General features: G+C 32.7%; 3 protein-coding genes across 3 annotated transcripts; all 3 read left to right on the top strand.

The window, feature by feature from the left end:
• The first annotated feature begins 1,235 nt into the window (after positions 1 to 1,235).
• LOC134693799 (SLIT and NTRK-like protein 4) lies at positions 1,236 to 3,912 on the top strand. Its single transcript, XM_063554712.1, has 3 exons — positions 1,236 to 2,239; positions 3,124 to 3,189; positions 3,580 to 3,912. Exons 1-3 carry the CDS (start codon positions 1,363 to 1,365, stop codon positions 3,834 to 3,836), a joined length of 1,200 nt encoding a protein of 399 aa, XP_063410782.1. The 5' UTR covers positions 1,236 to 1,362; the 3' UTR covers positions 3,837 to 3,912.
• Positions 3,913 to 7,712: 3,800 nt separating this feature from the next.
• Positions 7,713 to 9,722, top strand: LOC134692642 (uncharacterized). Its single transcript, XM_063553101.1, has 3 exons — positions 7,713 to 8,601; positions 8,997 to 9,053; positions 9,490 to 9,722. Exons 1-3 carry the CDS (start codon positions 7,713 to 7,715, stop codon positions 9,720 to 9,722), a joined length of 1,179 nt encoding a protein of 392 aa, XP_063409171.1.
• Positions 9,723 to 11,128: 1,406 nt separating this feature from the next.
• LOC134693800 (uncharacterized) lies at positions 11,129 to 15,632 on the top strand. The gene is made up of 3 exons (XM_063554714.1): positions 11,129 to 12,025; positions 12,714 to 12,770; positions 15,344 to 15,632. Exons 1-3 carry the CDS (start codon positions 11,149 to 11,151, stop codon positions 15,592 to 15,594), a joined length of 1,185 nt encoding a protein of 394 aa, XP_063410784.1. The 5' UTR covers positions 11,129 to 11,148; the 3' UTR covers positions 15,595 to 15,632.
• The last annotated feature ends 7,860 nt before the right edge of the window (positions 15,633 to 23,492 follow it).

The following is a 23,492-nucleotide window of genomic DNA, read 5'->3' on the forward strand; positions in this document are numbered from 1 at the left end:
CGATCATATGAAGATATGGGTATCGACAGGTCAAAATATCTAAAGGCTCTATATATGTATACCTGCATCGTCAACAATGTACACTCGTCAACATTTCCAAAGGACCTCTTAGTTATGTTGATCATTATTGTTTGTGTCTACAGCTTCTCTCTATCTGCTTAATACAAAAAAATGATATAATTTGCCATTTAATGCCAATCATTCATAAAGTGTCTGCAGTAACTACAATTTCTGCTAAATTTGGCTTATTTGTAGATCAGATCTATAGTCTTATATAAGAATTGGACTGACGGTTTGTTTATCTATAAAAAATATCTAATGTGTAGATCTTGTCGTGCTGATAATTTTTGCTTATTTACGTTTTTTGTCTATCTATTACAGGTTTTAAGATATAAGCCAAAAATGAAAAAAAAAACAACAGGTAAAAGTCGTTTAAATGAGCGGGAGTCAGTCTGGGCCTTATTATTTTTGTATTGCAATTTATTTTAAGAGTGATCATTGATGAAACAAAATGCTGGCGTTGTTTGGTTAATAATATTATATGAAAATTTTGAAATACTGTTTTAGAAATACTGTTTTATTAAAGGTTGTTCACGTTTGTTGATCTAGATAAAATTCTGCAATGTAGAAAAATGCAACGAGTATTTGTCGCTGTTTCAGTATCTATAAAATTACTATTTTTGTGGTTTTGTCCTTCAGTAATATTAGAAGGGTGTGATCCCTGAATCCGCTTATTGTTTTGTCAGATTCCCGTATCTCGCTTATCAATTTTATAATAACGCTTGTAATTTCACGCGTCCCGCCTTCCTTTTTTTACCCACAAGCTTATTTGCACGTGTCACACTTACAAACAAATTGGCCAATTCCGCGTCAAGCTTCAACCCCATTGAGACACTGTGACACTTAGTAGCAAGTGTAAATTTCTTTAACTCAATCATATTTTGATAATAATGTTTCTTAATAATACATTAAAGTTAACACTTTATTATTTTATCTTACTTATATCTAATCCTATTACTATTTATGAAGTTTTATTTTCTAGCTTCGAATGTAGGTCATTTTTAGGTTAGTCTCTAAATGATTTAATATTTATTTTTGTTAGATCTTATTAAGTTCTAATCCATATTTTGCAATATACCAATATTTGAACCTGTAATACATATTAGTTACAGTTGATAACATTTATACATGTTATAACGATCAAAAGATTAAATCGAAAAAATTTGGAACTAAAAGTTCAACATAATTTTGTGACCCAGCTGTAATAAGAAATGTGATTGTTTTCGTTAAAATGTAGACCATCATAGTCTGAATGCTGCTGCAGAATAGTATATGATTAAATTTGAACTTAATTAAAACAAGATGAAAATTGTAGAAGTGTTTGTGTACTTATGTACAACGTACATTGGATATGTGTATAGTGCACAGCCTACCGGGTGTACATACGACAGTACAGATTCATCAACAGGTATCTATACGTGTACATTCGGAAGTTACACAGCACCACTTACCTTTACTGCGTTCACTGATCCGTATCCACAACGTCTTATCATCAATGCTGTAAGCGGCACTTTACCAACAAACACTTTCTCGGGATTTTCATCGTTTGCTGCTAATTTGATAGATCTTGATTATGCTGCAAGCTTACAGGTTATTTGTAGTTCTGGAGGAACACTGACAATTTCGCAAGCTTTATTTTCGAGCATGAGCTATCTACAGGAACTGAAAATAAGTAACTGTGATATTCAGTCGCTTCCTTCGAGTGTTTTCTCAAACTTAGTAACACTCGATTCTCTGTGGATTGAAGGAGGTTCAGTCAACACACTAGCAACTAATATTCTTACGGGTTTATCTATAGAAAAATTGGACGTTCCAGTCCCGACCGGCGAATTTGTCATAAAGAACACTGTGGTTTCCGGTAATCAAATTCCGGTCGGTATGCTTGATGGACTGACTGCTGTTAAATCAATTAGATTCGACAACATCGGACTGACTTCCGTTGATGATGCACTGTTCAGTCTGAATACAGCTCTGACGTCTTTGTCACTTGTTAACAATGCTGGGATAACAAAGATAGAAACTGCTTTGATAAGCACACTGGAGGGGTTATCTTCCCTTGATCTAGATGGTATCCCGTTTGAATGTACGTGCGATAACTTATGGATCCTCACTCATGCCACAATGAATGGTATAGCCTTACCATCAGGAATCATTTGCGGCACACCTGCTGAATACCAGAGTACGTATTTGTTATGACAATCGTATTGATATACAATATAGTTTGATCATGTAGGTTGCACTTGCTTCTGTTTCACAACCCACGCCCATTTTGGGGAGATAATTAATATTCATAGATACTTTGTTTGTTAACGTAATGAATCCAAGTCTGAGATAAGCTACATACAGTTATACATGCTTCATCTCATAGAGACATAACTTGAGAAATGTTACCAGTATCAATACACTTGAATAGTGGCTAAATTGAATTCTGAGAAAGACCCAAAGTGAAAGGAGGGGTATATATAAAAGGATTTGGTAAGATTGCCAATGAGACAACTGTCCACAAGAGACCAAAATGACACAGATATTAACAACAGTAGCTCACTGTATGGCCTTCAACAATGAGCAAAGCCCATACCGACCGGTCAGCTATAAAAGGCCTCGAAAAGAAAATGTAAAACATTTCAAACGAGAAAACTAGCTGCCTTATCTATTTATAAAAAATGAACGAAAAATAAATATGTAACATATAAAACACGACAACCATTGAATTACAGGCTCCTGACTTGGGACAGGCAAATACGTAAATAAAGTGGTATATACAGTAGAACATAATTTTAGTATAAATTAGTGCCTAATTATTTGGAAGTTCGGGCATATAAATGTTGAAAAATGTCACACCGCTTTTATTGCTGTACTTCATCTGAAAGTCAAAGTGATGCCTCCAAAATGGAACAAAATAAAAACTATATAACTTTACTACAAGGTAATGTCGGCCGCTACCGTTGGCTTTATTATATTTAGTACTGGTTACATTGCCAATGAAAGTGCTTCACTCATGGCTTATTTAGTAAATAAGTTTTGTGATTCCATAATGATTAACAAGGCTATATTTTTATTCAGACAAGAAAGCTTCCAAGTATTATGACGAGATGTGTGACACAGCAAACGCGTGTGGAGATTTACCAGGTTAGTATAGAACGTTTGAATATACAAAAGGAACAATCCAATTTCATAAGACAAGGAAATGACCAACGAACTCGTGGCTAGAAAAATACAAAAAAGGACCTTGAAAATTCTACATAACTCTACATGAGAACTTAACGTAGACGACCAGAACACCAACACAATACCGGGGTTGATCTCATATCGATTTAACCACGAATTTAAACCATAAACCATCTTCTGTTTAAAAAAAAAAAATCATTTGATCATGTTGGTCAAATTGCTTTATAAATTTGTCGACATTTGTTTGCAATCAGACCATAGATTTTTTTCCATGAATACAAAGTGGAATACAACCTCCCAGTGGTTAATCAAAATATAAAAAATATCAATCAACATACTTTTATATTTCAGGTATAACCCTGGGTCCAACGATATGTATGACTATTATCGAGATTGTCAGTTATTGTATCCTAGCTGTTACCATGGTAATAGCAATAGTAGCACTTGTTATCATATGTTATGTCAGAAGGAAACTGGTCATTGCCAAAGAAAATCTGGAGAAGAAGAGAAATAGCTCATGGGCACGTGTACAAAATGCACTGAAGAAGGGCGGAGCATCTGGTCAAAAACCACCATTGAGATCTTCACAAGTAGATGGTTGGGTGTAACAAATATTGATAAACCAATAGCTGTCTGAGTTTGCCTGTCCTTAATTGATGTTAAAACACTGTATACAACTGCTTAACAAATAGATGCTTGGAATCTTATTTACGTCATTAAAACACATTTAATAAAATGTTTTATAGAACACGTTTTTAACATAGATATTTTTATGCCCCACCTACGATAGTAGAGGGGCATTATGTTTTCTGGTATGTGGCTCCGTCCGTTCGTCCGTTCGTCCGTCTGTACGTCCGTCCGTACGTCCGTTCCATTTCAGGTTAAAGTTTTTGGTCAAGGTAGTTTTTGATGAAGCTGAAGTCCAATCCACTTGAAACTTAATACACTTGTTGCTTATGATATGATCTTTCTAATTTTAAAGCTAAATTAGACTTTTGACCCCAATTTCACGGTCCACTGAACATAGAAAATGAAAGTGGTCATTTCAGGGTTAAAGTTTTTGGTCAAGGTAGTTTTTGATGAAGCTGAAGTCCAATCAACTTGAAATTTAATACACTTGTTGCTTATGATATGATCTTTTTAATTTTTAAGCCAAATTAGACTTTTGACCCCAATTTCACGGTCCACTGATCATAGAAAATGAAAGTGGCCATTTCAGATTAAAGTTTTTGGTCAAGGTAGATTTTGATGAAGCGGAAGTCCAATCAACTTGAAACTTAATACACTTGTTGCTTATGATATGATCTTTCTAATTTTAAAGCCAAATGAGACTTTTGACCCCAATCTCATGGTCCAGTGCACATAGAAAATGAAAGTGGCCATTTCAGGTTAAAGTTTTTGGTCAAGGTAGTTTTTGATGAAGACTTTTGACCCCAATTTCACGGTCCATGGAACATGGAAAAGGATAGTGCAAGTGGGGCATCCGTGTACTTTGGACACATTCTTGTTTAATGTAGATTAATACGATCCTGATTCAGAAGTCATATAGTTATCCGTTGCTTGATATCCAACATAGATATACTATAATTTATTGGATGATCACTAGCGCATAACAGGTGAAAGGTCGCAAATAGGGGTACATCACCCAACATTGTGTTGTTATCTTAATCACTATAAAAACAAACAAATATGTAACAAAGACTTACAAAAACAAATAGACAAAGCACATATTAAGCAGAATACAAAAGGTATCATAGAACAATAACACAATGACGGGATGTATAAGTACAGAGCCACGTCATACATGTATGCATCAAAGAAACACAAAATGGCATATAGAAAAAAGGTTCATTCTGGCTATTCCTACATTTTGAAATTTATAGGTAAAATAGTAAAATTTTATGTAGGAGTTCCCAGAATTTTTTGTAAACAATGGGATTATGTAGGACTATGTTGTAACAACATTAAACTAATGAGATCTAAAGAATCAAGGTAAATGCAGGTAATTCTTGTAGAAAATAAAGAAAAAGAATAATTTATATCACAATCTTATATTTCATTTAATAATTTCAACGGCACAGTTTATATAAATAATATTCAATTTCATAATATAAATTCATAGCTTTAATTGCATGCACAAGTAATTCCAATTATTTACAATAATATATACAAGTAAATAATATCATTTGAAATATCAATGTTAAATCATTCTTTAATCAAAGCAATAAATGTTGAGTTACAATAAACAAAGCACCAAAAGTATACTAAATTTAAATTTATTTATAGCACTCACATAGTTATACAACATATAAGAGAATACAAAGTATTTATCAATGTGCAGGAGATGAGAAGCAGCATCTCCATACTCGACTGGAGTAAGTTCATCATTCTGTAACCTTATTATCTATTATTAATGTTTTTGATAGTATATTCATTTTTAAAAATCATAATTTGTTAAAATAATGAAATTAATAAATCTTTTGTGCCTGTCCCAAGTCATATCAGGCCTTTTATAGCTGACTCTGCGGTATGGGCTTCGCTCATTGTTGAAGCCGTACAGTGACCTATAGTTGTAAATGTCTGTTTCATTTTGGTTTCTTGTGGACAGTTGTCTCATTGGCAATCTTACCACATCTCCTCATTTATATTTGAGGCTGAAGTTGAAAGTGTAGGTAACTATTAATTTTTTATTTACTTTTTTTTCAGACTTTCCAGACTTTAAAGTGCTTTAAATTAACTACTTTTTCTTTCATCTTATTTTTATTTGTCCAATGCTTTTTTTTTTAGAAATTCCATGGTATTAAAACACTTAAAATTATTACTTTATGCATGTTTTTGAACAAGAAAGTCCCATTTTTTACATGTAATTAAGGATTTTTATTTAATTTCCACAGGTAAATTTACCTTTGACCAAATTAGACACTTATGACTAAACCAACATATTTGCAATAACAACATGAATTGTTCTTCCACTAATCTCCCATGTAGGAATAGGCAGAATAGTAAAATACAAAATGTAGGAATAGCCAGAAGACACCAGAAAACCAGTCCATGTACAATAAACTATATATAAACTGAATTTAATTTTGTAATTACTAATAATTAACCAAATTAAATTGTTGTATTGAGGTCCAAGAATACTGACTCGTTACATGTACCAGTGTAAGGTTTGTGCTGCTCTCACCATTTTACATTTGTCTAATGATATTATGTGGATGAGTCAATATGATAAACAGTGGCTAACATTCAATTTGTCTACCCACAAATATTTCATATTTTGAACTGAGATATATTGAAATATGCCTTTTTAAATCTCATAATGCTTGCTCTTCCAGAATAATCATTCTTCCTAGTTACATTTCAATTATTATTATAGTTGGAACAAGCTCGACGCTTAACTTAATTGTGAAGGAAAACATTCGTGAAATTGGCATTCAATTTATAAAATCGAGAACGGAAACGGGAAATAAGTCAAAGAAACAACCAAAACATAGAGCAGATAATAGCCGAAGTGCTGACCAATTGGTCTTGAAAAAAAACCAGAAACATCTCGCACATGGTAGTGTTCCATAGCTTGACCCTAAATACAAACGTGAACTAGTTGAGTGAAAATGGACGTCATAAACTAAACTACAAAACAAAAAAATGAACTAAAATTAAAATATATTCCTACAAGACTAACAAAGGCCAGAGGATCCTGATATTTTTTCTCTTTTTTTTTTTGCTTTATTTATTTGTATCCTGGTATCTATGATGAGTGTATTTATCACCCTGTTATTTTGAAAAAAAAAAGTAGCGAACATCTTTAAACTTCTTGATGTCTTTTCTTAACTCACGGAGATAAACAGCTATTAGAGATTCCTTATTTTATTTGTGTTCAATTGTTGGATTGCTGACTAGTTAAAAACATCCAGTTTGAAATCTCTTTGTATTCATCAATTTAATGCCTGTACCAAGTCAGGAATATGACAGTTCTTGTCCATTCGTTTTTGATGCGTTTTGATATTTGATTTTGTCATGTGATTATGGACTTTCCGAATTGATTTTCCTCTAAGTTCAGTATTTTTGTGATTTTAATTTTAATTGTTTTAAAAAAAGATTCTTTTGTGAGAAATTTATTTTATAAAAACATAAACTACAGGAACTGTTATCATTAGTTTATTGGAACTGTTAGCTTGTAACCCGGATTTGGTCTCGATTTATGAGTTTCGAACAGCGGTATACTACTGTTGCCTTTATTCATCATGCCGTTTTGAAATTCAAATGTCTTTATAGTCAGCGTGCATCTAATGGTAAAAAAAATCAAAATATTAAAATCAAATACATAAAGGGCGTCTATACTTAATCCTTAATTTATTTGTTTTGTTTAATCGCATTTATAGTGCAAGTAATATGCAGACCGGATAAAGAAGATTAAACCCATAAGTTTACATTACAATCACAGATTCTATATGTTATGTTTTATTATATTTATGTTCTCTAAAATGTTAAAAAATTGTAAGATTTTTCCGTTTGCAATCTACTTTATTTTATTGTTTGAGACAATAAATGGAACTTCTCCGACCGGTTGTAGTTATGACAGCGCCTATTCATCAACAGGGATATATACTTGTATATTTGGAAGCTACGCGGAACCTTTGACTTACTCAGCTTTTTCAAGTCCACTTCCACAAAGACTGAAGATCACGAATTTAAACGGAAACTTGCCAGCCAGTGGAAGTGCATTTTCGGGATTCTCAAGTTTTACCTCTGGTTCGTTCGACAGAAATTACCCAGCTCACCTCGAACTTGTCTGTACAACGTCAGGTTCGTTAACTCTTACAACGAATACTTTCACCGATATGAGTTATCTACAGGAAGTTAAGTTTTCTTATTGTGACATAGTTTCCTTATCGAATGGCATGCTAGGACCATTCGGAAGTCTGAACTCATTGATATTTGAACACGGATCTATAGCGTCTTATTCGGCAGACTTTTTAACATCTGTTACGATAGAATCACTTGCTGTTGCTGAACCTAAGGGAGAACTTATTGTGAAGGATTGTTCGATTACTCCAACTACAATACCAGCAGGTGTGTTCGACGGACAAACATCGATACGATCAATACAATTAGTGAAAGCTGGGGTTACATCTATTGATGCTTCAGCGTTTAGTCTGACAACTCAGCTTAATTATATATCTCTGGTCGACAATTCTATTACGTCATTGGAGAGTAATCTTTTCACAAGTATTAAAAGTCTGTCGTCCATTGATCTAGGTGGACTTCCATATGACTGTTCCTGTTCAAATTTAGACGTTCTAACGTATTCTAGTGAAAACTCTGTAAAACTGCCGTCTGATTTAATCTGTAACACACCAGCCAGTTCTCAAGGTATGTTTATTATTAAAAAAAAATGAAATTCGTAAGTAATATCATTCAAGTGTTAACCTTATCTTTAAAAACAACATTCGTAAAAAAAAAAATCTTGTGAAATAGTGATGGAGCGTAAGCTGACAAAAATATATTTTACTTTGAAATATCCTGTTATCTGTATTGAAACTTACTCAGGTAGTCTAGAAATAAGGGGGAAAACCAAGCCTGAAATGGGTGTCATCAAAGTTTGTTCTTGGATAAATCAGATCTTTGTTCTCTTCATAAGCGCACATATTTGATAGTAAATATAAAATTTCTTATGATTAAAAACAAACACTGTTGTTCGGAATATCAGGACAGGTACAACAATATTTGAAGTTTTGTATAAATGATTATAAATGGTATTTTTGTAGATAAAAAAGCTACAAAGTTTTACGCTGAGACCTGTGCTACAGTGTCAAGTTGTTCAGGTAAATACAGATTTTGCTTTCTTTCAAAATTAATTGTTTATTTTACCGGTATATCCTGATCTGACTGATCAACTGATTTTTGTTGTTGTTGATTTTATGCTGAACTGTAACACCACTAACCAAGGTAATAGAGATGATTGAATGCCCCAAAAAATTTATCCCCGCGATAGCCGATTATCAGTTGTCTATGACTTATAAGAATATCCGTCCGTTTTACTAATTCATTGTTTGTTTTAATGTTTGAGATAACTTTCAGCACTATTTCCTAATATCTACAACAGCATCACTTCTCAGAATAGGGTACAATGTATGAACCAAAAGCATGATTTATACTTATTGATTTTATTGTTGATGTGTTAAACTTTAGCTTGAAAAAGAAATCTACTTTGATTTAAGCTGTGGTCGAATTTTAATATTTACTTTAATTTGATTGTAGGTTTGTCTTGTTATACTGCGATAGAAATCGTAGGATTCGTCTTACTAGGCCTAGCATTAATTGTCGCTTGTGTTGCCTTGGCAATGATTTGTCATGCAAAGCGACAAATAACTTCTGCTGCAATATCATCCAGGAGAAGACGACCAAATAGATGGTCAAAAATGAAAAATGCCATGAGAGCTACAAATCGTGGTCGTCGAGGAGAAAAACCACCAATGAAATCCAAGTATTGAGGTTATATGAAAATGAATGAATTCAAGGAAATTTTCTGATTTCCTTCATAAAGTAATCAAGGCATATTGATGCATGTACAATGTATCAATTGGAACAATACAATATTTAAAAAATCACGTTTATTTATTTAATCTTTAATTCATGTCAATAAACATGGCGGTTTTGTTTTGTGTATTCTGTATTGAATTAGAGACGATGCGAGTAGTTGATGTCATCCAAACAGTACTATTTAATTGAACTAACTGTTGAAGAAAATACACTTTATTTCAGCTTCCTTTGAATCCGATACGTCTCTGAAATAGAACCGGCTTCTTCAGGTGCCCTCGAAATGAATAAAAAGCCAAAATTAACGCCAGATAAAAGTCAATTCACCTTTTACTGTGTTTTAAAAAAAATCGAATTTCACAAACTGATGTATGGTGGTAACTCCAATGACACTATTTAGTAACACTATTGACATTTTTAGTAATGGATGTTATACTATATAATTTGAGATTTTTAAGTCTAAGAAGTATTGTTTCATCTTTTACTTTTGCTCGGTGTTCTTGATTTTGTGTGCAAAACTTAAAAGTAAATTTTGAAATGTGATGTCAATGGTGATTCTTATTGTGTCATTAGAGTTACTGAAGGGTCAGTGGTGTTGCTATATAGAAATGCGACATTTTTTGATTTTTTTTCATAAATAAAAGTGTTGTTAGGTCGTATACGAAGGATTAGGTATATTGTTATCATTGAATCTTATACATGCTACATATATTTAAGTGTATTTCTTAGTGTTCACAACTGCAATGCATAATTAAGACAGCCATTTTTTTACGACTATGTATTCTGAAATTTCTGTTTGAATAGAATGCACAGCTATATGAATAATGTCACACGTCGTAATTTAACAAATTGGAACAGTTGTTTGATATTTAGAACCTAAATGTATGTTTTGAATTGGTTACACCATTGCCACGATTCTATCAAAGGATGACCTAAAATTGTTAAAATTGAAGGAACTCTTAATTTTTCCCATTGCATATTTCTGAATATCGTTGCTACAATGCACCATATTAAAGAATAGAGGGACACATTTAAATGTTTAAAACAATGACATCATTTTTTACAATATTATCCCTTCGAAATTTTGCACTTGTTTTGATAATGACCAATGTACAAAACAGTAAACGCGATATTTAAATTGACTTTTTTTACTGTATGATCAACTTAATTCATAACATATATTTAAAATAATGAGTTAATATGATAATCCATGTTAATCCGACTAAACCTTTTTATAATATTCCACAAGATGTTAGCCTCAACTATTTTACTGAACAGCCATTGACATATTTTAGATATGGATTCATAAATGTTTATGTACATTATTTGATTGTTGGAAGCAGTTTTTGTAGAACCAACTTGTGTTTTCAGTTTTTTACGATGAAACCAAACATCAATGTATTGACTGTTCTACTGTTTCTTCTACTGATCAACTTTTCCTCGAGTGCTCATCCCACCGGGTGTTCCTATGATGGCACATTAGCCTCAACTGGACTATATACTTGTGATTTAGGAAGTTACACTGCACCTCTCGCCTACAGTTCTTTCTCCAGTCCTCTCCCACAGAGATTGAAGATCACTGGTGTAACAGGAACATTTACCTCTCAATTGTCAGGATTCTCCAGCTTCTCTACTGGATCCTTTGACGCCAATTATCCAGCAAGCCTCGAACTGGAATGTTTGTCGTCTAATTCGTTAACGTTATCTAGTGTCTCCTTCACAGATATGGGCTATCTCCAGGAAGTTAAATTCAGTTTCTGTAACATAGTATCATTGACTACCGGGATGCTGTCTCCATTTGGAACACTCAATTCCTTACGATTTGAAGGGGGTTCTATTGCTTCATATTCAAATAGCTTTCTAACTGGACTCATAGTGGAACCCGTGTCATCAACTCCAGAACCGAAAGGAGAGCTTGTAATTAAAGATTGTACGATTACCCCGACGTCCATACCATCCGGGACATTTGACGTTTTGACAACAGTGAAGTCCATTCGTGTAGAGAACGCCGGTGTCACAGCTGTTGACAGTTCACTATACAACCTGGCTGTGGCTGTAAATGACGTATCTCTGGCAGATAACTCTATAACCACTCTAGACAGTGGTATATTTAGCAGCCTGAAAGGACTATCTGATATAAACCTTGACGGGATACCGTATGATTGTACTTGTACCTCCCTAGCATTTCTACACTCTTTGTCACAGAACTCTATCCGCTCGGCTGGTCCCATCTGTAATACGCCAGCTGCCTATCAAAGTAAGTAACATTGCATAAACTTCTCTTTTTAAATTCAACTTGTTTCAAGTCAAAACACTATTATAACCAACAGTAATTTTTTGTAAAAAAACTTCAAATTTAAGAAGACCTAAACATTGCCGAAAATATACACACTAGTGTTGTTTCATTTATATGTGTAGTTCTTCTCTTTCTGTGTATGTTTGTATTTGTGTGTGCCTCTCCAATATGAGTGCATTTGCAAATACATTATTTTTTTATTGTTATTCACATTAATTCAACAGATTTAACATTTGTGTAAACAAATATACAATATATCATATAGCTTCTATACACCTGTTTAATTTAAAGTTTCAAAATCATAGTTTAAAAAGTTGGTCACGGAAAGAAAAAAGTAAAAAACTATAAAAGGATTTCATAATGATCTGAAAACAATAGCCGTACACAATCCTATGCACAATAATCAGTAAACTGATACATCATTTAAGTGTAGAAAATAGTAAACATGACTTTAGCAGAAACTCAACAAAGAATCTATGCATTTTCAAGGTCTTTTTATCTTTACCGACAGCGGGGTGTTTTTTTATTTTTTTCAGGAGTGATATTTGATTGTTTACTCTCTTAACATTCAGTTTTTTACATTCATTTTTTTTCAAATTGAATCGTGCATTGATTGTGTATGAATCTGAAGTGTAATTTTTTATTGTAGACAAAAAAGCGACAAAATACTATGCAGACTCGTGTGATCTAAGTGTCAGCTGTGCAGGTTAGAATATTACAATAACATGAAGTATTTTATTACAGTAACATACTCGATGCAATGACAAAAGAATCTGAAATAAAGTTTTACTTTCTCCTCTGGTAAATATTTCATGAGTAAATGGAAAATCAGCCTTTACATTTTTGAAGGTGTGTATGAATACGATAATACAAGAGAATCCCGGATTAAAAACACAGAAAGTAAAACCGGGCGTTTTAGAACATTGTAAAAGTAGCTTACTATTATTAATATAGTATAATTATCAGATTGTCATTTCTTGATGTTTTAACATTAATATTTTAAAAAACATCTTTACATTCACTAAGTACACGGGGAAAAAACCAGTTCAAATGTAAGCTTACATGTAATATAAAAACTATATTAACAAGACTGTTGGAGCAACTAATTTTAGTATAAACTTATTGTCGAATTGTTAATAATGAATTATATAGTATGATATAAGAGTACCTTCATGTTTAGATATAGCCATAGGATCAACCTGTATGACTGTGTATGTTATCAGTTTACCTTTATGTTTAGATATAGCCATTGGATCAACCTGTATGACTGTGTATGATATTAGTGTACCTTTATGTTTAGATATAGCCATTGGATCAACCTGTATGACTGTGTATGATATCAGTTTACCTTTATGTTTAGATATAGACATTGTATCAACCTGAATGACTGTGTATGTTATCAGTTTACCTTTATGTTTAGATATAGCCATTGGATCAACCTGTATGACTGTGTATGTTATCAGTTTACCTTTATGTTTAGATATAGACATTGTATCAACCTGAATGACTGTGTATGTTATCAGTTTACCTTTATGTTTAGATATAGCCATTGGATCAACCTGTATGACTGTGTATGATATCAGTTTACCTTTATGTTTAGATATAGCCATTGGATCAACCTGTATGACTGTGTATGTTATCAGTTTACCTTTATGTTTAGATATAGACATTGTATCAACCTGAATGACTGTGTATGTTATCAGTTTACCTTTATGTTTAGATATAGCCATTGGATCAACCTGTATGACTGTGTATGATATAAGTTTACCTTTATGTTTAGATATAGCCATTGGATCAACCTGTATGACTGTGTATGTTATCAGTTTACCTTTATGTTTAGATATAGCCATTGGATCAACCTGTATGACTGTGTATGATATCAGTTTACCTTTATGTTTAGATATAGCCATTGGATCAACCTGTATGACTGTGTATGTTATCAGTTTACCTTTATGTTTAGATATAGACATTGTATCAACCTGAATGACTGTGTATGTTATCAGTTTACCTTTATGTTTAGATATAGCCATTGGATCAACCTGTATGACTGTGTATGATATAAGTTTACCTTTATGTTTAGATATAGCCATTGGATCAACCTGTATGACTGTGTATGTTATCAGTTTACCTTTATGTTTAGATATAGCCATTGGATCAACCTGTATGACTGTGTATGTTATCAGATTACCTTTATGTTTAGATATAGCCATTGGATCAACCTGTATGACTGTGTATGATATAAGTTTACCTTTATGTTTAGATATAGCCATTGGATCAACCTGTATGACTGTGTATGTTATCAGTTTACCTTTATGTTTAGATATAGCCATTGGATCAACCTGTATGACTGTGTATGTTATCAGTTTACCTTTATGTTTAGATATAGACATTGTATCAACCTGTATGACTGTGTATGTTATTAGTTTACCTTTATGTTTAGATATAGCCATTGGATCAACCTGTATGACTGTGTATGTTATTAGTTTACCTTTATGTTTAGATATAGCCATTGGATCAACCTGTATGACTGTGTATGATATCAGTTTACCTTTATGTTTAGATATAGCCATTGGATCAACCTGAATGACTGTGTATGTTATCAGTTTACCTTTATGTTTAGATATAGACATTGTATCAACCTGTATGACTGTGTATGTTATCAGTTTACCTTTATGTTTAGATATAGCCATTGGATCAACCTGTATGACTGTGTATGTTATTAGTTTACCTTTATGTTTAGATATAGCCATTGGATCAACCTGTATGACTGTGTATGATATCAGTTTACCTTTATGTTTAGATATAGCCATTGGATCAACCTGAATGACTGTGTATGTTATCAGTTTACCTTTATGTTTAGATATAGACATTGTATCAACCTGTATGACTGTGTATGTTATCAGTTTACCTTTATGTTTAGATATAGCCATTGGATCAACCTGTATGACTGTGTATGTTATTAGTTTACCTTTATGTTTAGATATAGCCATTGGACCAACCTGTATGACTGTGTATGTTATCAGTTTACCTTTATGTTTAGATATAGCCATTGGATCAACCTGTATGACTGTGTATGATATTAGTGTACCTTTATGTTAGGTATAGCTATTTGATCAACCTGTATGACTGTGTATGATATTAGTGTACCTTTATGTTTAGATATAGCCATTGGATCAACCTGTATGACTGTGTGTGATATCAGTTTACCTTCATGTTTAGATATAGCCATTGGATCAACCTGTATGACTGTGTATGATATTAGTTTACCTTTATGTTTAGATATAGCCATTGGATCAACCTGTATGACTGTGTATGAGCTTGTTGGTAGTATTCTAAGCTTTGTTACCCTAGTGTTAGCGGCAGTAGCACTGGTTATCATTTGCCACACCCGACGTCAGCTCATGGCAGCAACCTCTAACCTGGAAAAGAACAGGAACAGTGGATGGTCTAAAGCCAAGGAGGCTATGGATACTAATAGATCCATCAAACCTCCAATGAAAGGATCACAGGCTGTACATGGTTGGGGATGAGATCTAAGTGACAGCATGGATCCATAGGTGTCAGTGGTACGACATGGACTAATCGAAACTATATGTTTTAATTTGATATAAAGTAAATGGAAATAAAACATGTATTTGAACTATATTATGTAATTGTATAGTATGTTTTTTTTAAATTAGCGTAAAAACCCGTTATAGAATTTTGTTTCCCAAAATTAGGAAAGTATCACACGTGGTCAAGATCCCAAAATTAACGCACATATTTAAATAACAAACATAAAAAGGGTCGAAAGATACCAAAGGGGCATTTAAGAGCATTCTATACAGTTCCTATCTCATGATGATTTTATTACAAAAATTTACATACGAGCTATGTTTTACCCAAATAAAGGCAACAGTAGTATACCGCTGTTCAAAACTCATAAATCCATGGACAAAAAACAAAATCGGGGCAACAAACCAAAACCGAGGGAAACGCATTAAATATAAGAGGAGAACAACGACACAACACCGAAACGCAACAGCACACAGAAACGGACCAAGCAACAGACAATACACCACGAGAATAACAAATATAACATCAAAACCAAATACATGAATATGGGATAGACAAGTACCGTGCCACGTCTTATCTCAAAAATAAGAGAAAACAGAAACGACTCAACGTTAAAATGCAACACACACACAGAAACGAACAATATTATAACAATGGCCATCTTCCTGACTTGGTACAGGACACTTTTAAAGGGGAATAAAAGTGGTGGGTTGAACCTGGTTTTAAGGCATGCCAAACCTCGCACTTTAATGGCACAGTTAAATATAACATTGAAATGAAAACAAAATATTACAGGACTACAATACAAATAAAAAGCAGAACATATTAGACAAAGAAAAGCATGATTAATAGATAACAAAAAGCATCAGGTTTAAAATTCAATACGCCAAAAACGCGTCTAGTCCACACGAGACTCACCAGTGACGAAAAAAATACAAAATTGTACAGCACTGAAGATCAAAAGTTGAAAAGGTTTTGCCAAATACGGCATTGTTTGTATGCCCAGGATAAGAACATTCATATTATATAAAACAATTCACACTATTGCAAACAGTAAATTTTAACAAATGAATATGAAAGAGATATACATAATGAAACTGAAGTAAAAACTAATTACAGAAAACTAAACCCGAATACATAACGCCCAGATCGAAAGTGAAAAAAGTACAAAGTTGTACAGCACTGAAGATCAAAAGTTGAAAAGGTTTCCCAAGTGTTTCAAGCATTTAATAAAAGATATACCTTCATATTTGCAACTTATTTTCGAAAATGGTAAAAATGTATTATGTTGTTAATGACATTTTCTCTACCTTTTTATTACATTTATTAGTTTTAAATTGTTATCTTAAAAGTTTTAAACGGGTGCTCGTGGGCAAATAACACCATTTCTAAAATCTAGAAAGAAAGCAGCGAAATATATTAGAATCAAACCAAAACAGAGAAAAACAAAATTAGGTTACAATTAATTACATTATAAACAAAACCAAAAACAGAAAAAAAAAACATAATGATGTTACAACTAATAACATTTACAACAACTCAAAACAGGTTATGAGACAACAGTTGTCAGGACAAACAACCCTCATCTCTCCTTGTATCAACAACCACAATCATTCTCTTCTTGTCAGTCTAATATCAACAACCACACTCATTCTCTCCTTGTCGGCCTTATATCAACAACCACAATCATTCTCTCCTTGTCGACCTTATAACAACAACAAACTGTTTGTATCATTGTGCTGGTTAGTCCAATATCAACACGTACAGTTAGCGTTCCTAACATTCTGAACTGATAGACTGCAATGTTGCAGAAATCCGATTCATTTGAACTGTTTTGGATAGTGTTTCATTGGCAATCTAACAAAATCTGCTTGTTTTATATGAAGACAAAACATTTAAAAGGACCTTGATAGCTGTGAAATTATATTATCCGTCAAAAAGCTAAAAATGTCTCCGTGTTTTGCCAATATTTAATCCAAATGTTGCTCTATTGTTTCGTTCAAACATCATTAATATCATTAATGGCCTGTGCATTCTCTTTGTCGGTTAACATTTAATTAACTTAAAGGTTTAGTGTCTGTGCATGAATCAAGTCTATATATAAGGTATATTTTCGTTCGTATACTTGATATTTTTGGAGGAATGAGTCGATACTGTGTTATATTTTCAAGTTTATTTTTCTCGACAAGGACCAATATCCAACGTACATTTTTTTGTACTTATGAATTCTCGGTATGCTTATGAACGCAATTTATGTATTACTGGTACAATTATTAAACCAGGGATATCGTTACCATAAATAACTTATAACCTTTACTAAATTTTTCAAAAGATATAAAGATTTGGTTTTGAAGTTTGGTTGTACCTGTAAAAAACTTATTTCAAACGAGATAGCACATCCTCATTGTTGTTTACCGTGCCCAAAAATTTAGAAATGATTCATGTAAACTTGTCGCTCCTTTAAATAAACTTATTCTAAAAGGTTACCAAATCAATACTTTAATAAGATCATTGAATATTGTTTTTATTGGTATAAAATTATATTAATTTTGTTATATACATATCATGGATCTACAATCTGTCGATACCTGTAATTTGACATTGCACAAGGTCATGGTTTTCTCTGGTTGTTTATGACGTCTTTACACTAAATCCATTGGATGTTGGATGTGTACGGATTGATAGTTTAGTCTTAGATGCATGATATTTTTTTTTATTAATATGATAGTGGCTTAGAACTAGATGTCAGATTACTGCGAGTACACTCAGATCTGTTCATTTTGTCTTTTGCTGTCGGGATGTATAAGTACCCGGCCACGTCCACTTGTAGTTTTGTCCATCTGATGAGTTAAGCCTTTTTCAACTGATTTCAACTGATTTTTATAGTTCGTTCTTATGATGTACTGTTATACCCCTGTCCCAGGTTAGGAGGAGGGTTGGGATCCCGCTAACATGTTTAATCCCGCCACATTATTTATGTATGTGCCTGTCCTAAGCCAGGAGCATGTAATTCAGTGGTTGTCGTTTGTTTATGTGTTATATATTTGTTTTTCGTTCATTTTCTTATATAAATAAGGCCGTTAGTTTTCTCGTTTGAATTGTTTTACATTGTCTTATCAGGGCATTTTATAGCTGACTATGCGGTATGGGGTATACTCATTGTTGTAGACCGTACGGTGACCTAAAGTTGTTAATGTATGTGTCATTTTGGTGGGTTAACAGTTGTCTCATGGGCAATCATACCACATCTTCTTTTTTATATTTTATATTATGAGGATTGTTACGTTATATAATAACGTTACTCTCTGTATTACTGATCATTCTTGCAATTTACCTGTAAGTTTTAACTTTTAGTGGAAAATGCTTTATTTCAGGGGTAATAACTCAGGTTTACTGATTTTTCTGACATTTTAAGGTAAATGTCGTGCTGAATATTTTTGCAACTTGCATTTTAAATGCAGATGACACTTACATTCAAAAACTGAAAAAAAGATGTTGTTTAACGGACAAATAAAACATACTCAAAGATATGTCTACGGATTTTTACTACTTTGCAAGTTCATGGCATCTGCATTCTGTATTCTGTGTCCTTTCTACCAATATAGGGACACCTTCAGAATGAAGTCAAGAATATCCTTTCACCAGTAGAATGTTATAAATTAAAAGTATCCAACCACCAATATAATATGTATAACGATGTACAGCTATTTACAATTGTCGGTATACATGTATCTCTATACCAATATCACACACGTTCTCGTCTATACAATTTAGAAATGAGTCATTAGATAGCATGAGATTTGCAGTGTACACAACCATTTTCTTAAATAAAACTGTGCTCTTAAATCATTTTCTCTATATTTTTTCTGCATCTTGTTGTGATGATTTTTTTGGGTGTTTTATATGTTATCCTTGAGTTTTAATTCACAGTCAACAACTGTTTTACATTGAAAAAAAAATATAGATATAAAAAAGAAGATGTGGTATGATTGCCAATAATATAACAAGTTACCATAATGACACATAAATTAACAACTTTAATCGGTCACCGTACGGCCTTCGACAATGAGCAAAGGCCATACCACATAGTTCGCTATAAAAGGCCCCAAAGTGACAATGTAAAACAATCCAAACGAGAAAAGCTAACGGCCTTATTTCTATAAAAAAATTAAGTCTTTATTGCCACAATAAGACATCCAACTGTAGGGCATTAGCTAAAACCCCGTTGTAACTTAATTCTTTCCGCTCCTTATTTTAAATAGCCTTTCTGATTAATAAGAAAGGATTTATGAAGGGGAACCTCTTCAATAGACATACATGACTGATACTGTATTCATCCTCATTACAAACTGTTTGCAATATAGATGCTCACTAAGTTAGAAATACAGCAAATTCTGTCAATCTGCAAAAACTACTTAGTACATGTATCAATCACTGGAGAAAAACACTTAGTACGTGTATCAATCACTGGAGAAAAACACTTAGTACGTGTATCAATCATTGGAGAAAAACGTTTGAGCTGAAGATAATTTACAGATTTTAAAATTATTTTATAAACTTGGTATGATTGCAAAAGTCACAATTATCTTTAAAAGATAAACAAACTATTGAATGTAACTTTAGATCATTGTTCAGCCTTCAACAATGAGCATAATCCACACCACACCTGAAAGTAAGCTTAACAGAACCTACACGTAGCTGCCATTCAAAAGAGGAAACCTACTGCTTTTTTTGCCAACATCAGACATAGTACAAAAATAAGTTAAAACCAACCAAGACTATAGATTATGTCAGAGACAGTAATTTTAAGACGAGACAGAGTTTCTTTTAAAAGAGGGACAGTCAAGCTAATAAATCCAAACAAAAACTGACAACGCCATGGCTAAAAAAGGACAAATAGACCAATAGCAGTAGACATGATACAACAGGCCAATTGCGTGTAACGAATAGGCGAACACAGAGACTCGAAGCGTCTGCATTTTGCAAAATTCTAATCAAATCCCCTACTTTTTCAACTTCAATACTGTAATGTCATACATACTTTTGAAATGACTTTAATGTGATTTGATAACAATGAATAACAACCTCTAGCCATAACTAGAATGTATACCTAAACAGGTCATTTTCGATATAAGGAGTTTATCTACTTAAACATTTTAATGTACATGAAAAACTACAATTATTTAAAATTAATTCTGAAACAACACGATTCTATTGTTTATTTAATCTCTCATATTGAGGTGTATTTTTTATTAAATATTATCTTTTATATATATTATATTATCAAACAACCCTCATCTCTCCTTGTATCAACAACCACAATCATTCTCTTCTTGTCAGTCTAATATCAACAACCACACTCATTCTCTCCTTGTCGGCCTTATATCAACAACCACAATCATTCTCTCCTTGTCGACCTTATAACAACAACAAACTGTTTGTATCATTGTGCTGGTTAGTCCAATATCAACACGTACAGTTAGCGTTCCTAACATTCTGAACTGATAGACTGCAATGTTGCAGAAATCCGATTCATTTGAACTGTTTTGGATAGTGTTTCATTGGCAATCTAACAAAATCTGCTTGTTTTATATGAAGACAAAACATTTAAAAGGACCTTGATAGCCATATATTAGGTAGAGTCACCAAAAAAAACCCGCAGCTTTAAATTTTTAAAGATAAATGATGACCCTCCTCCTCAAACTCGAAAAATGTTGAAACAAATATCTGTATATATCTATTAACGGTCTACTTTTAAGATAAAACTGTGAAATTATATTATCCGTCAAAAAGCTAAAAATGTTTCCGTGTTTTGCCAATATTTAATCCAAATGTTGCTCTATTGTTTCGTTCAAACATCATTAATATCATTAATGGCCTGTGCATTCTCTTTGTCGGTTAACATTTAATTAACTTAAAGGTTTAGTGTCTGTGCATGAATCAAGTCTATATATAAGGTATATTTTCGTTCGTATACTTGATATTTTTGGAGGAATGAGTCGATACTGTGTTATATTTTCAAGTTTATTTTTCTCGACAAGGACCAATATCCAACGTACATTTTTTTGTACTTATGAATTCTCGGTATGCTTATGAACGCAATTTATGTATTACTGGTACAATTATTAAACCAGGGATATCGTTACCATAAATAACTTATAACCTTTACTAAATTTTTCAAAAGATATAAAGATTTGGTTTTGAAGTTTGGTTGTACCTGTAAAAAACTTATTTCAAACGAGATAGCACATCCTCATTGTTGTTTACCGTGCCCAAAAATTTAGAAATGATTCATGTAAACTTGTCGCTCCTTTAAATAAACTTATTCTAAAAGGTTACCAAATCAATACTTTAATAAGATCATTGAATATTGTTTTTATTGGTATAAAATTATATTAATTTTGTTATATACATATCATGGATCTACAATCTGTCGATACCTGTAATTTGACATTGCACAAGGTCATGGTTTTCTCTGGTTGTTTATGACGTCTTTACACTAAATCCATTGGATGTTGGATGTGTACGGATTGATAGTTTAGTCTTAGATGCATAATATTTTTTTTTATTAATATGATAGTGGCTTAGAACTAGCTGTCAGATTACTGCGAGTACACTCAGATCTGTTCATTTTGTCTTTTGCTGTCGGGATGTATAAGTACCCGGCCACGTCCACTTGTAGTTTTGTCCATCTGATGAGTTAAGCCTTTTTCAACTGATTTCAACTGATTTTTATAGTTCGTTCTTATGATGTACTGTTATACCCCTGTCCCAGGTTAGGAGGAGGGTTGGGATCCCGCTAACATGTTTAATCCCGCCACATTATTTATGTATGTGCCTGTCCTAAGCCAGGAGCATGTAATTCAGTGGTTGTCGTTTGTTTATGTGTTATATATTTGTTTTTCGTTCATTTTCTTATATAAATAAGGCCGTTAGTTTTCTCGTTTGAATTGTTTTACATTGTCTTATCAGGGCATTTTATAGCTGACTATGCGGTATGGGGTATACTCATTGTTGTAGACCGTACGGTGACCTAAAGTTGTTAATGTATGTGTCATTTTGGTGGGTTAACAGTTGTCTCATGGGCAATCATACCACATCTTCTTTTTTATATTTTATATTATGAGGATTGTTACGTTATATAATTACGTTACTCTCTGTATTACTGATCATTCTTGCAATTTACCTGTAAGTTTTAACTTTTAGTGGAAAATGCTTTATTTCAGGGGTAATAACTCAGGTTTACTGATTTTTCTGACATTTTAAGGTAAATGTCGTGCTGAATATTTTTGCAACTTGCACTTTAAATGCAGATGACACTTACATTCAAAAACTGAAAAAAAGATGTTGTTTAACGGACAAATAAAACATACTCAAAGATATGTCTACGGATTTTTACTACTTTGCAAGTTCATGGCATCTGCATTCTGTATTCTGTGTCCTTTCTACCAATATAGGGACACCTTCAGAATGAAGTCAAGAATATCCTTTCACCAGTAGAATGTTATAAATTAAAAGTATCCAACCACCAATATAATATGTATAACGATGTACAGCTATTTACAATTGTCGGTATACATGTATCTCTATACCAATATCACACACGTTCTCGTCTATACAATTTAGAAATGAGTCATTAGATAGCATGAGATTTGCAGTGTACACAACCATTTTCTTAAATAAAACTGTGCTCTTAAATCATTTTCTCTATATTTTTTCTGCATCTTGTTGTGATGATTTTTTTGGGTGTTTTATATGTTATCCTTGAGTTTTAATTCACAGTCAACAACTGTTTTACATTGAAAAAAAAATATAAATATAAAAAAGAAGATGTGGTATGATTGCCAATAATATAACAAGTTACCATAATGAC

The sequence above is a fragment of the Mytilus trossulus genome, chromosome 12 (genome assembly GCF_036588685.1).
Source record: "Mytilus trossulus isolate FHL-02 chromosome 12, PNRI_Mtr1.1.1.hap1, whole genome shotgun sequence".
In the NCBI taxonomy this organism is placed as follows: domain Eukaryota; kingdom Metazoa; phylum Mollusca; class Bivalvia; order Mytilida; family Mytilidae; genus Mytilus; species Mytilus trossulus.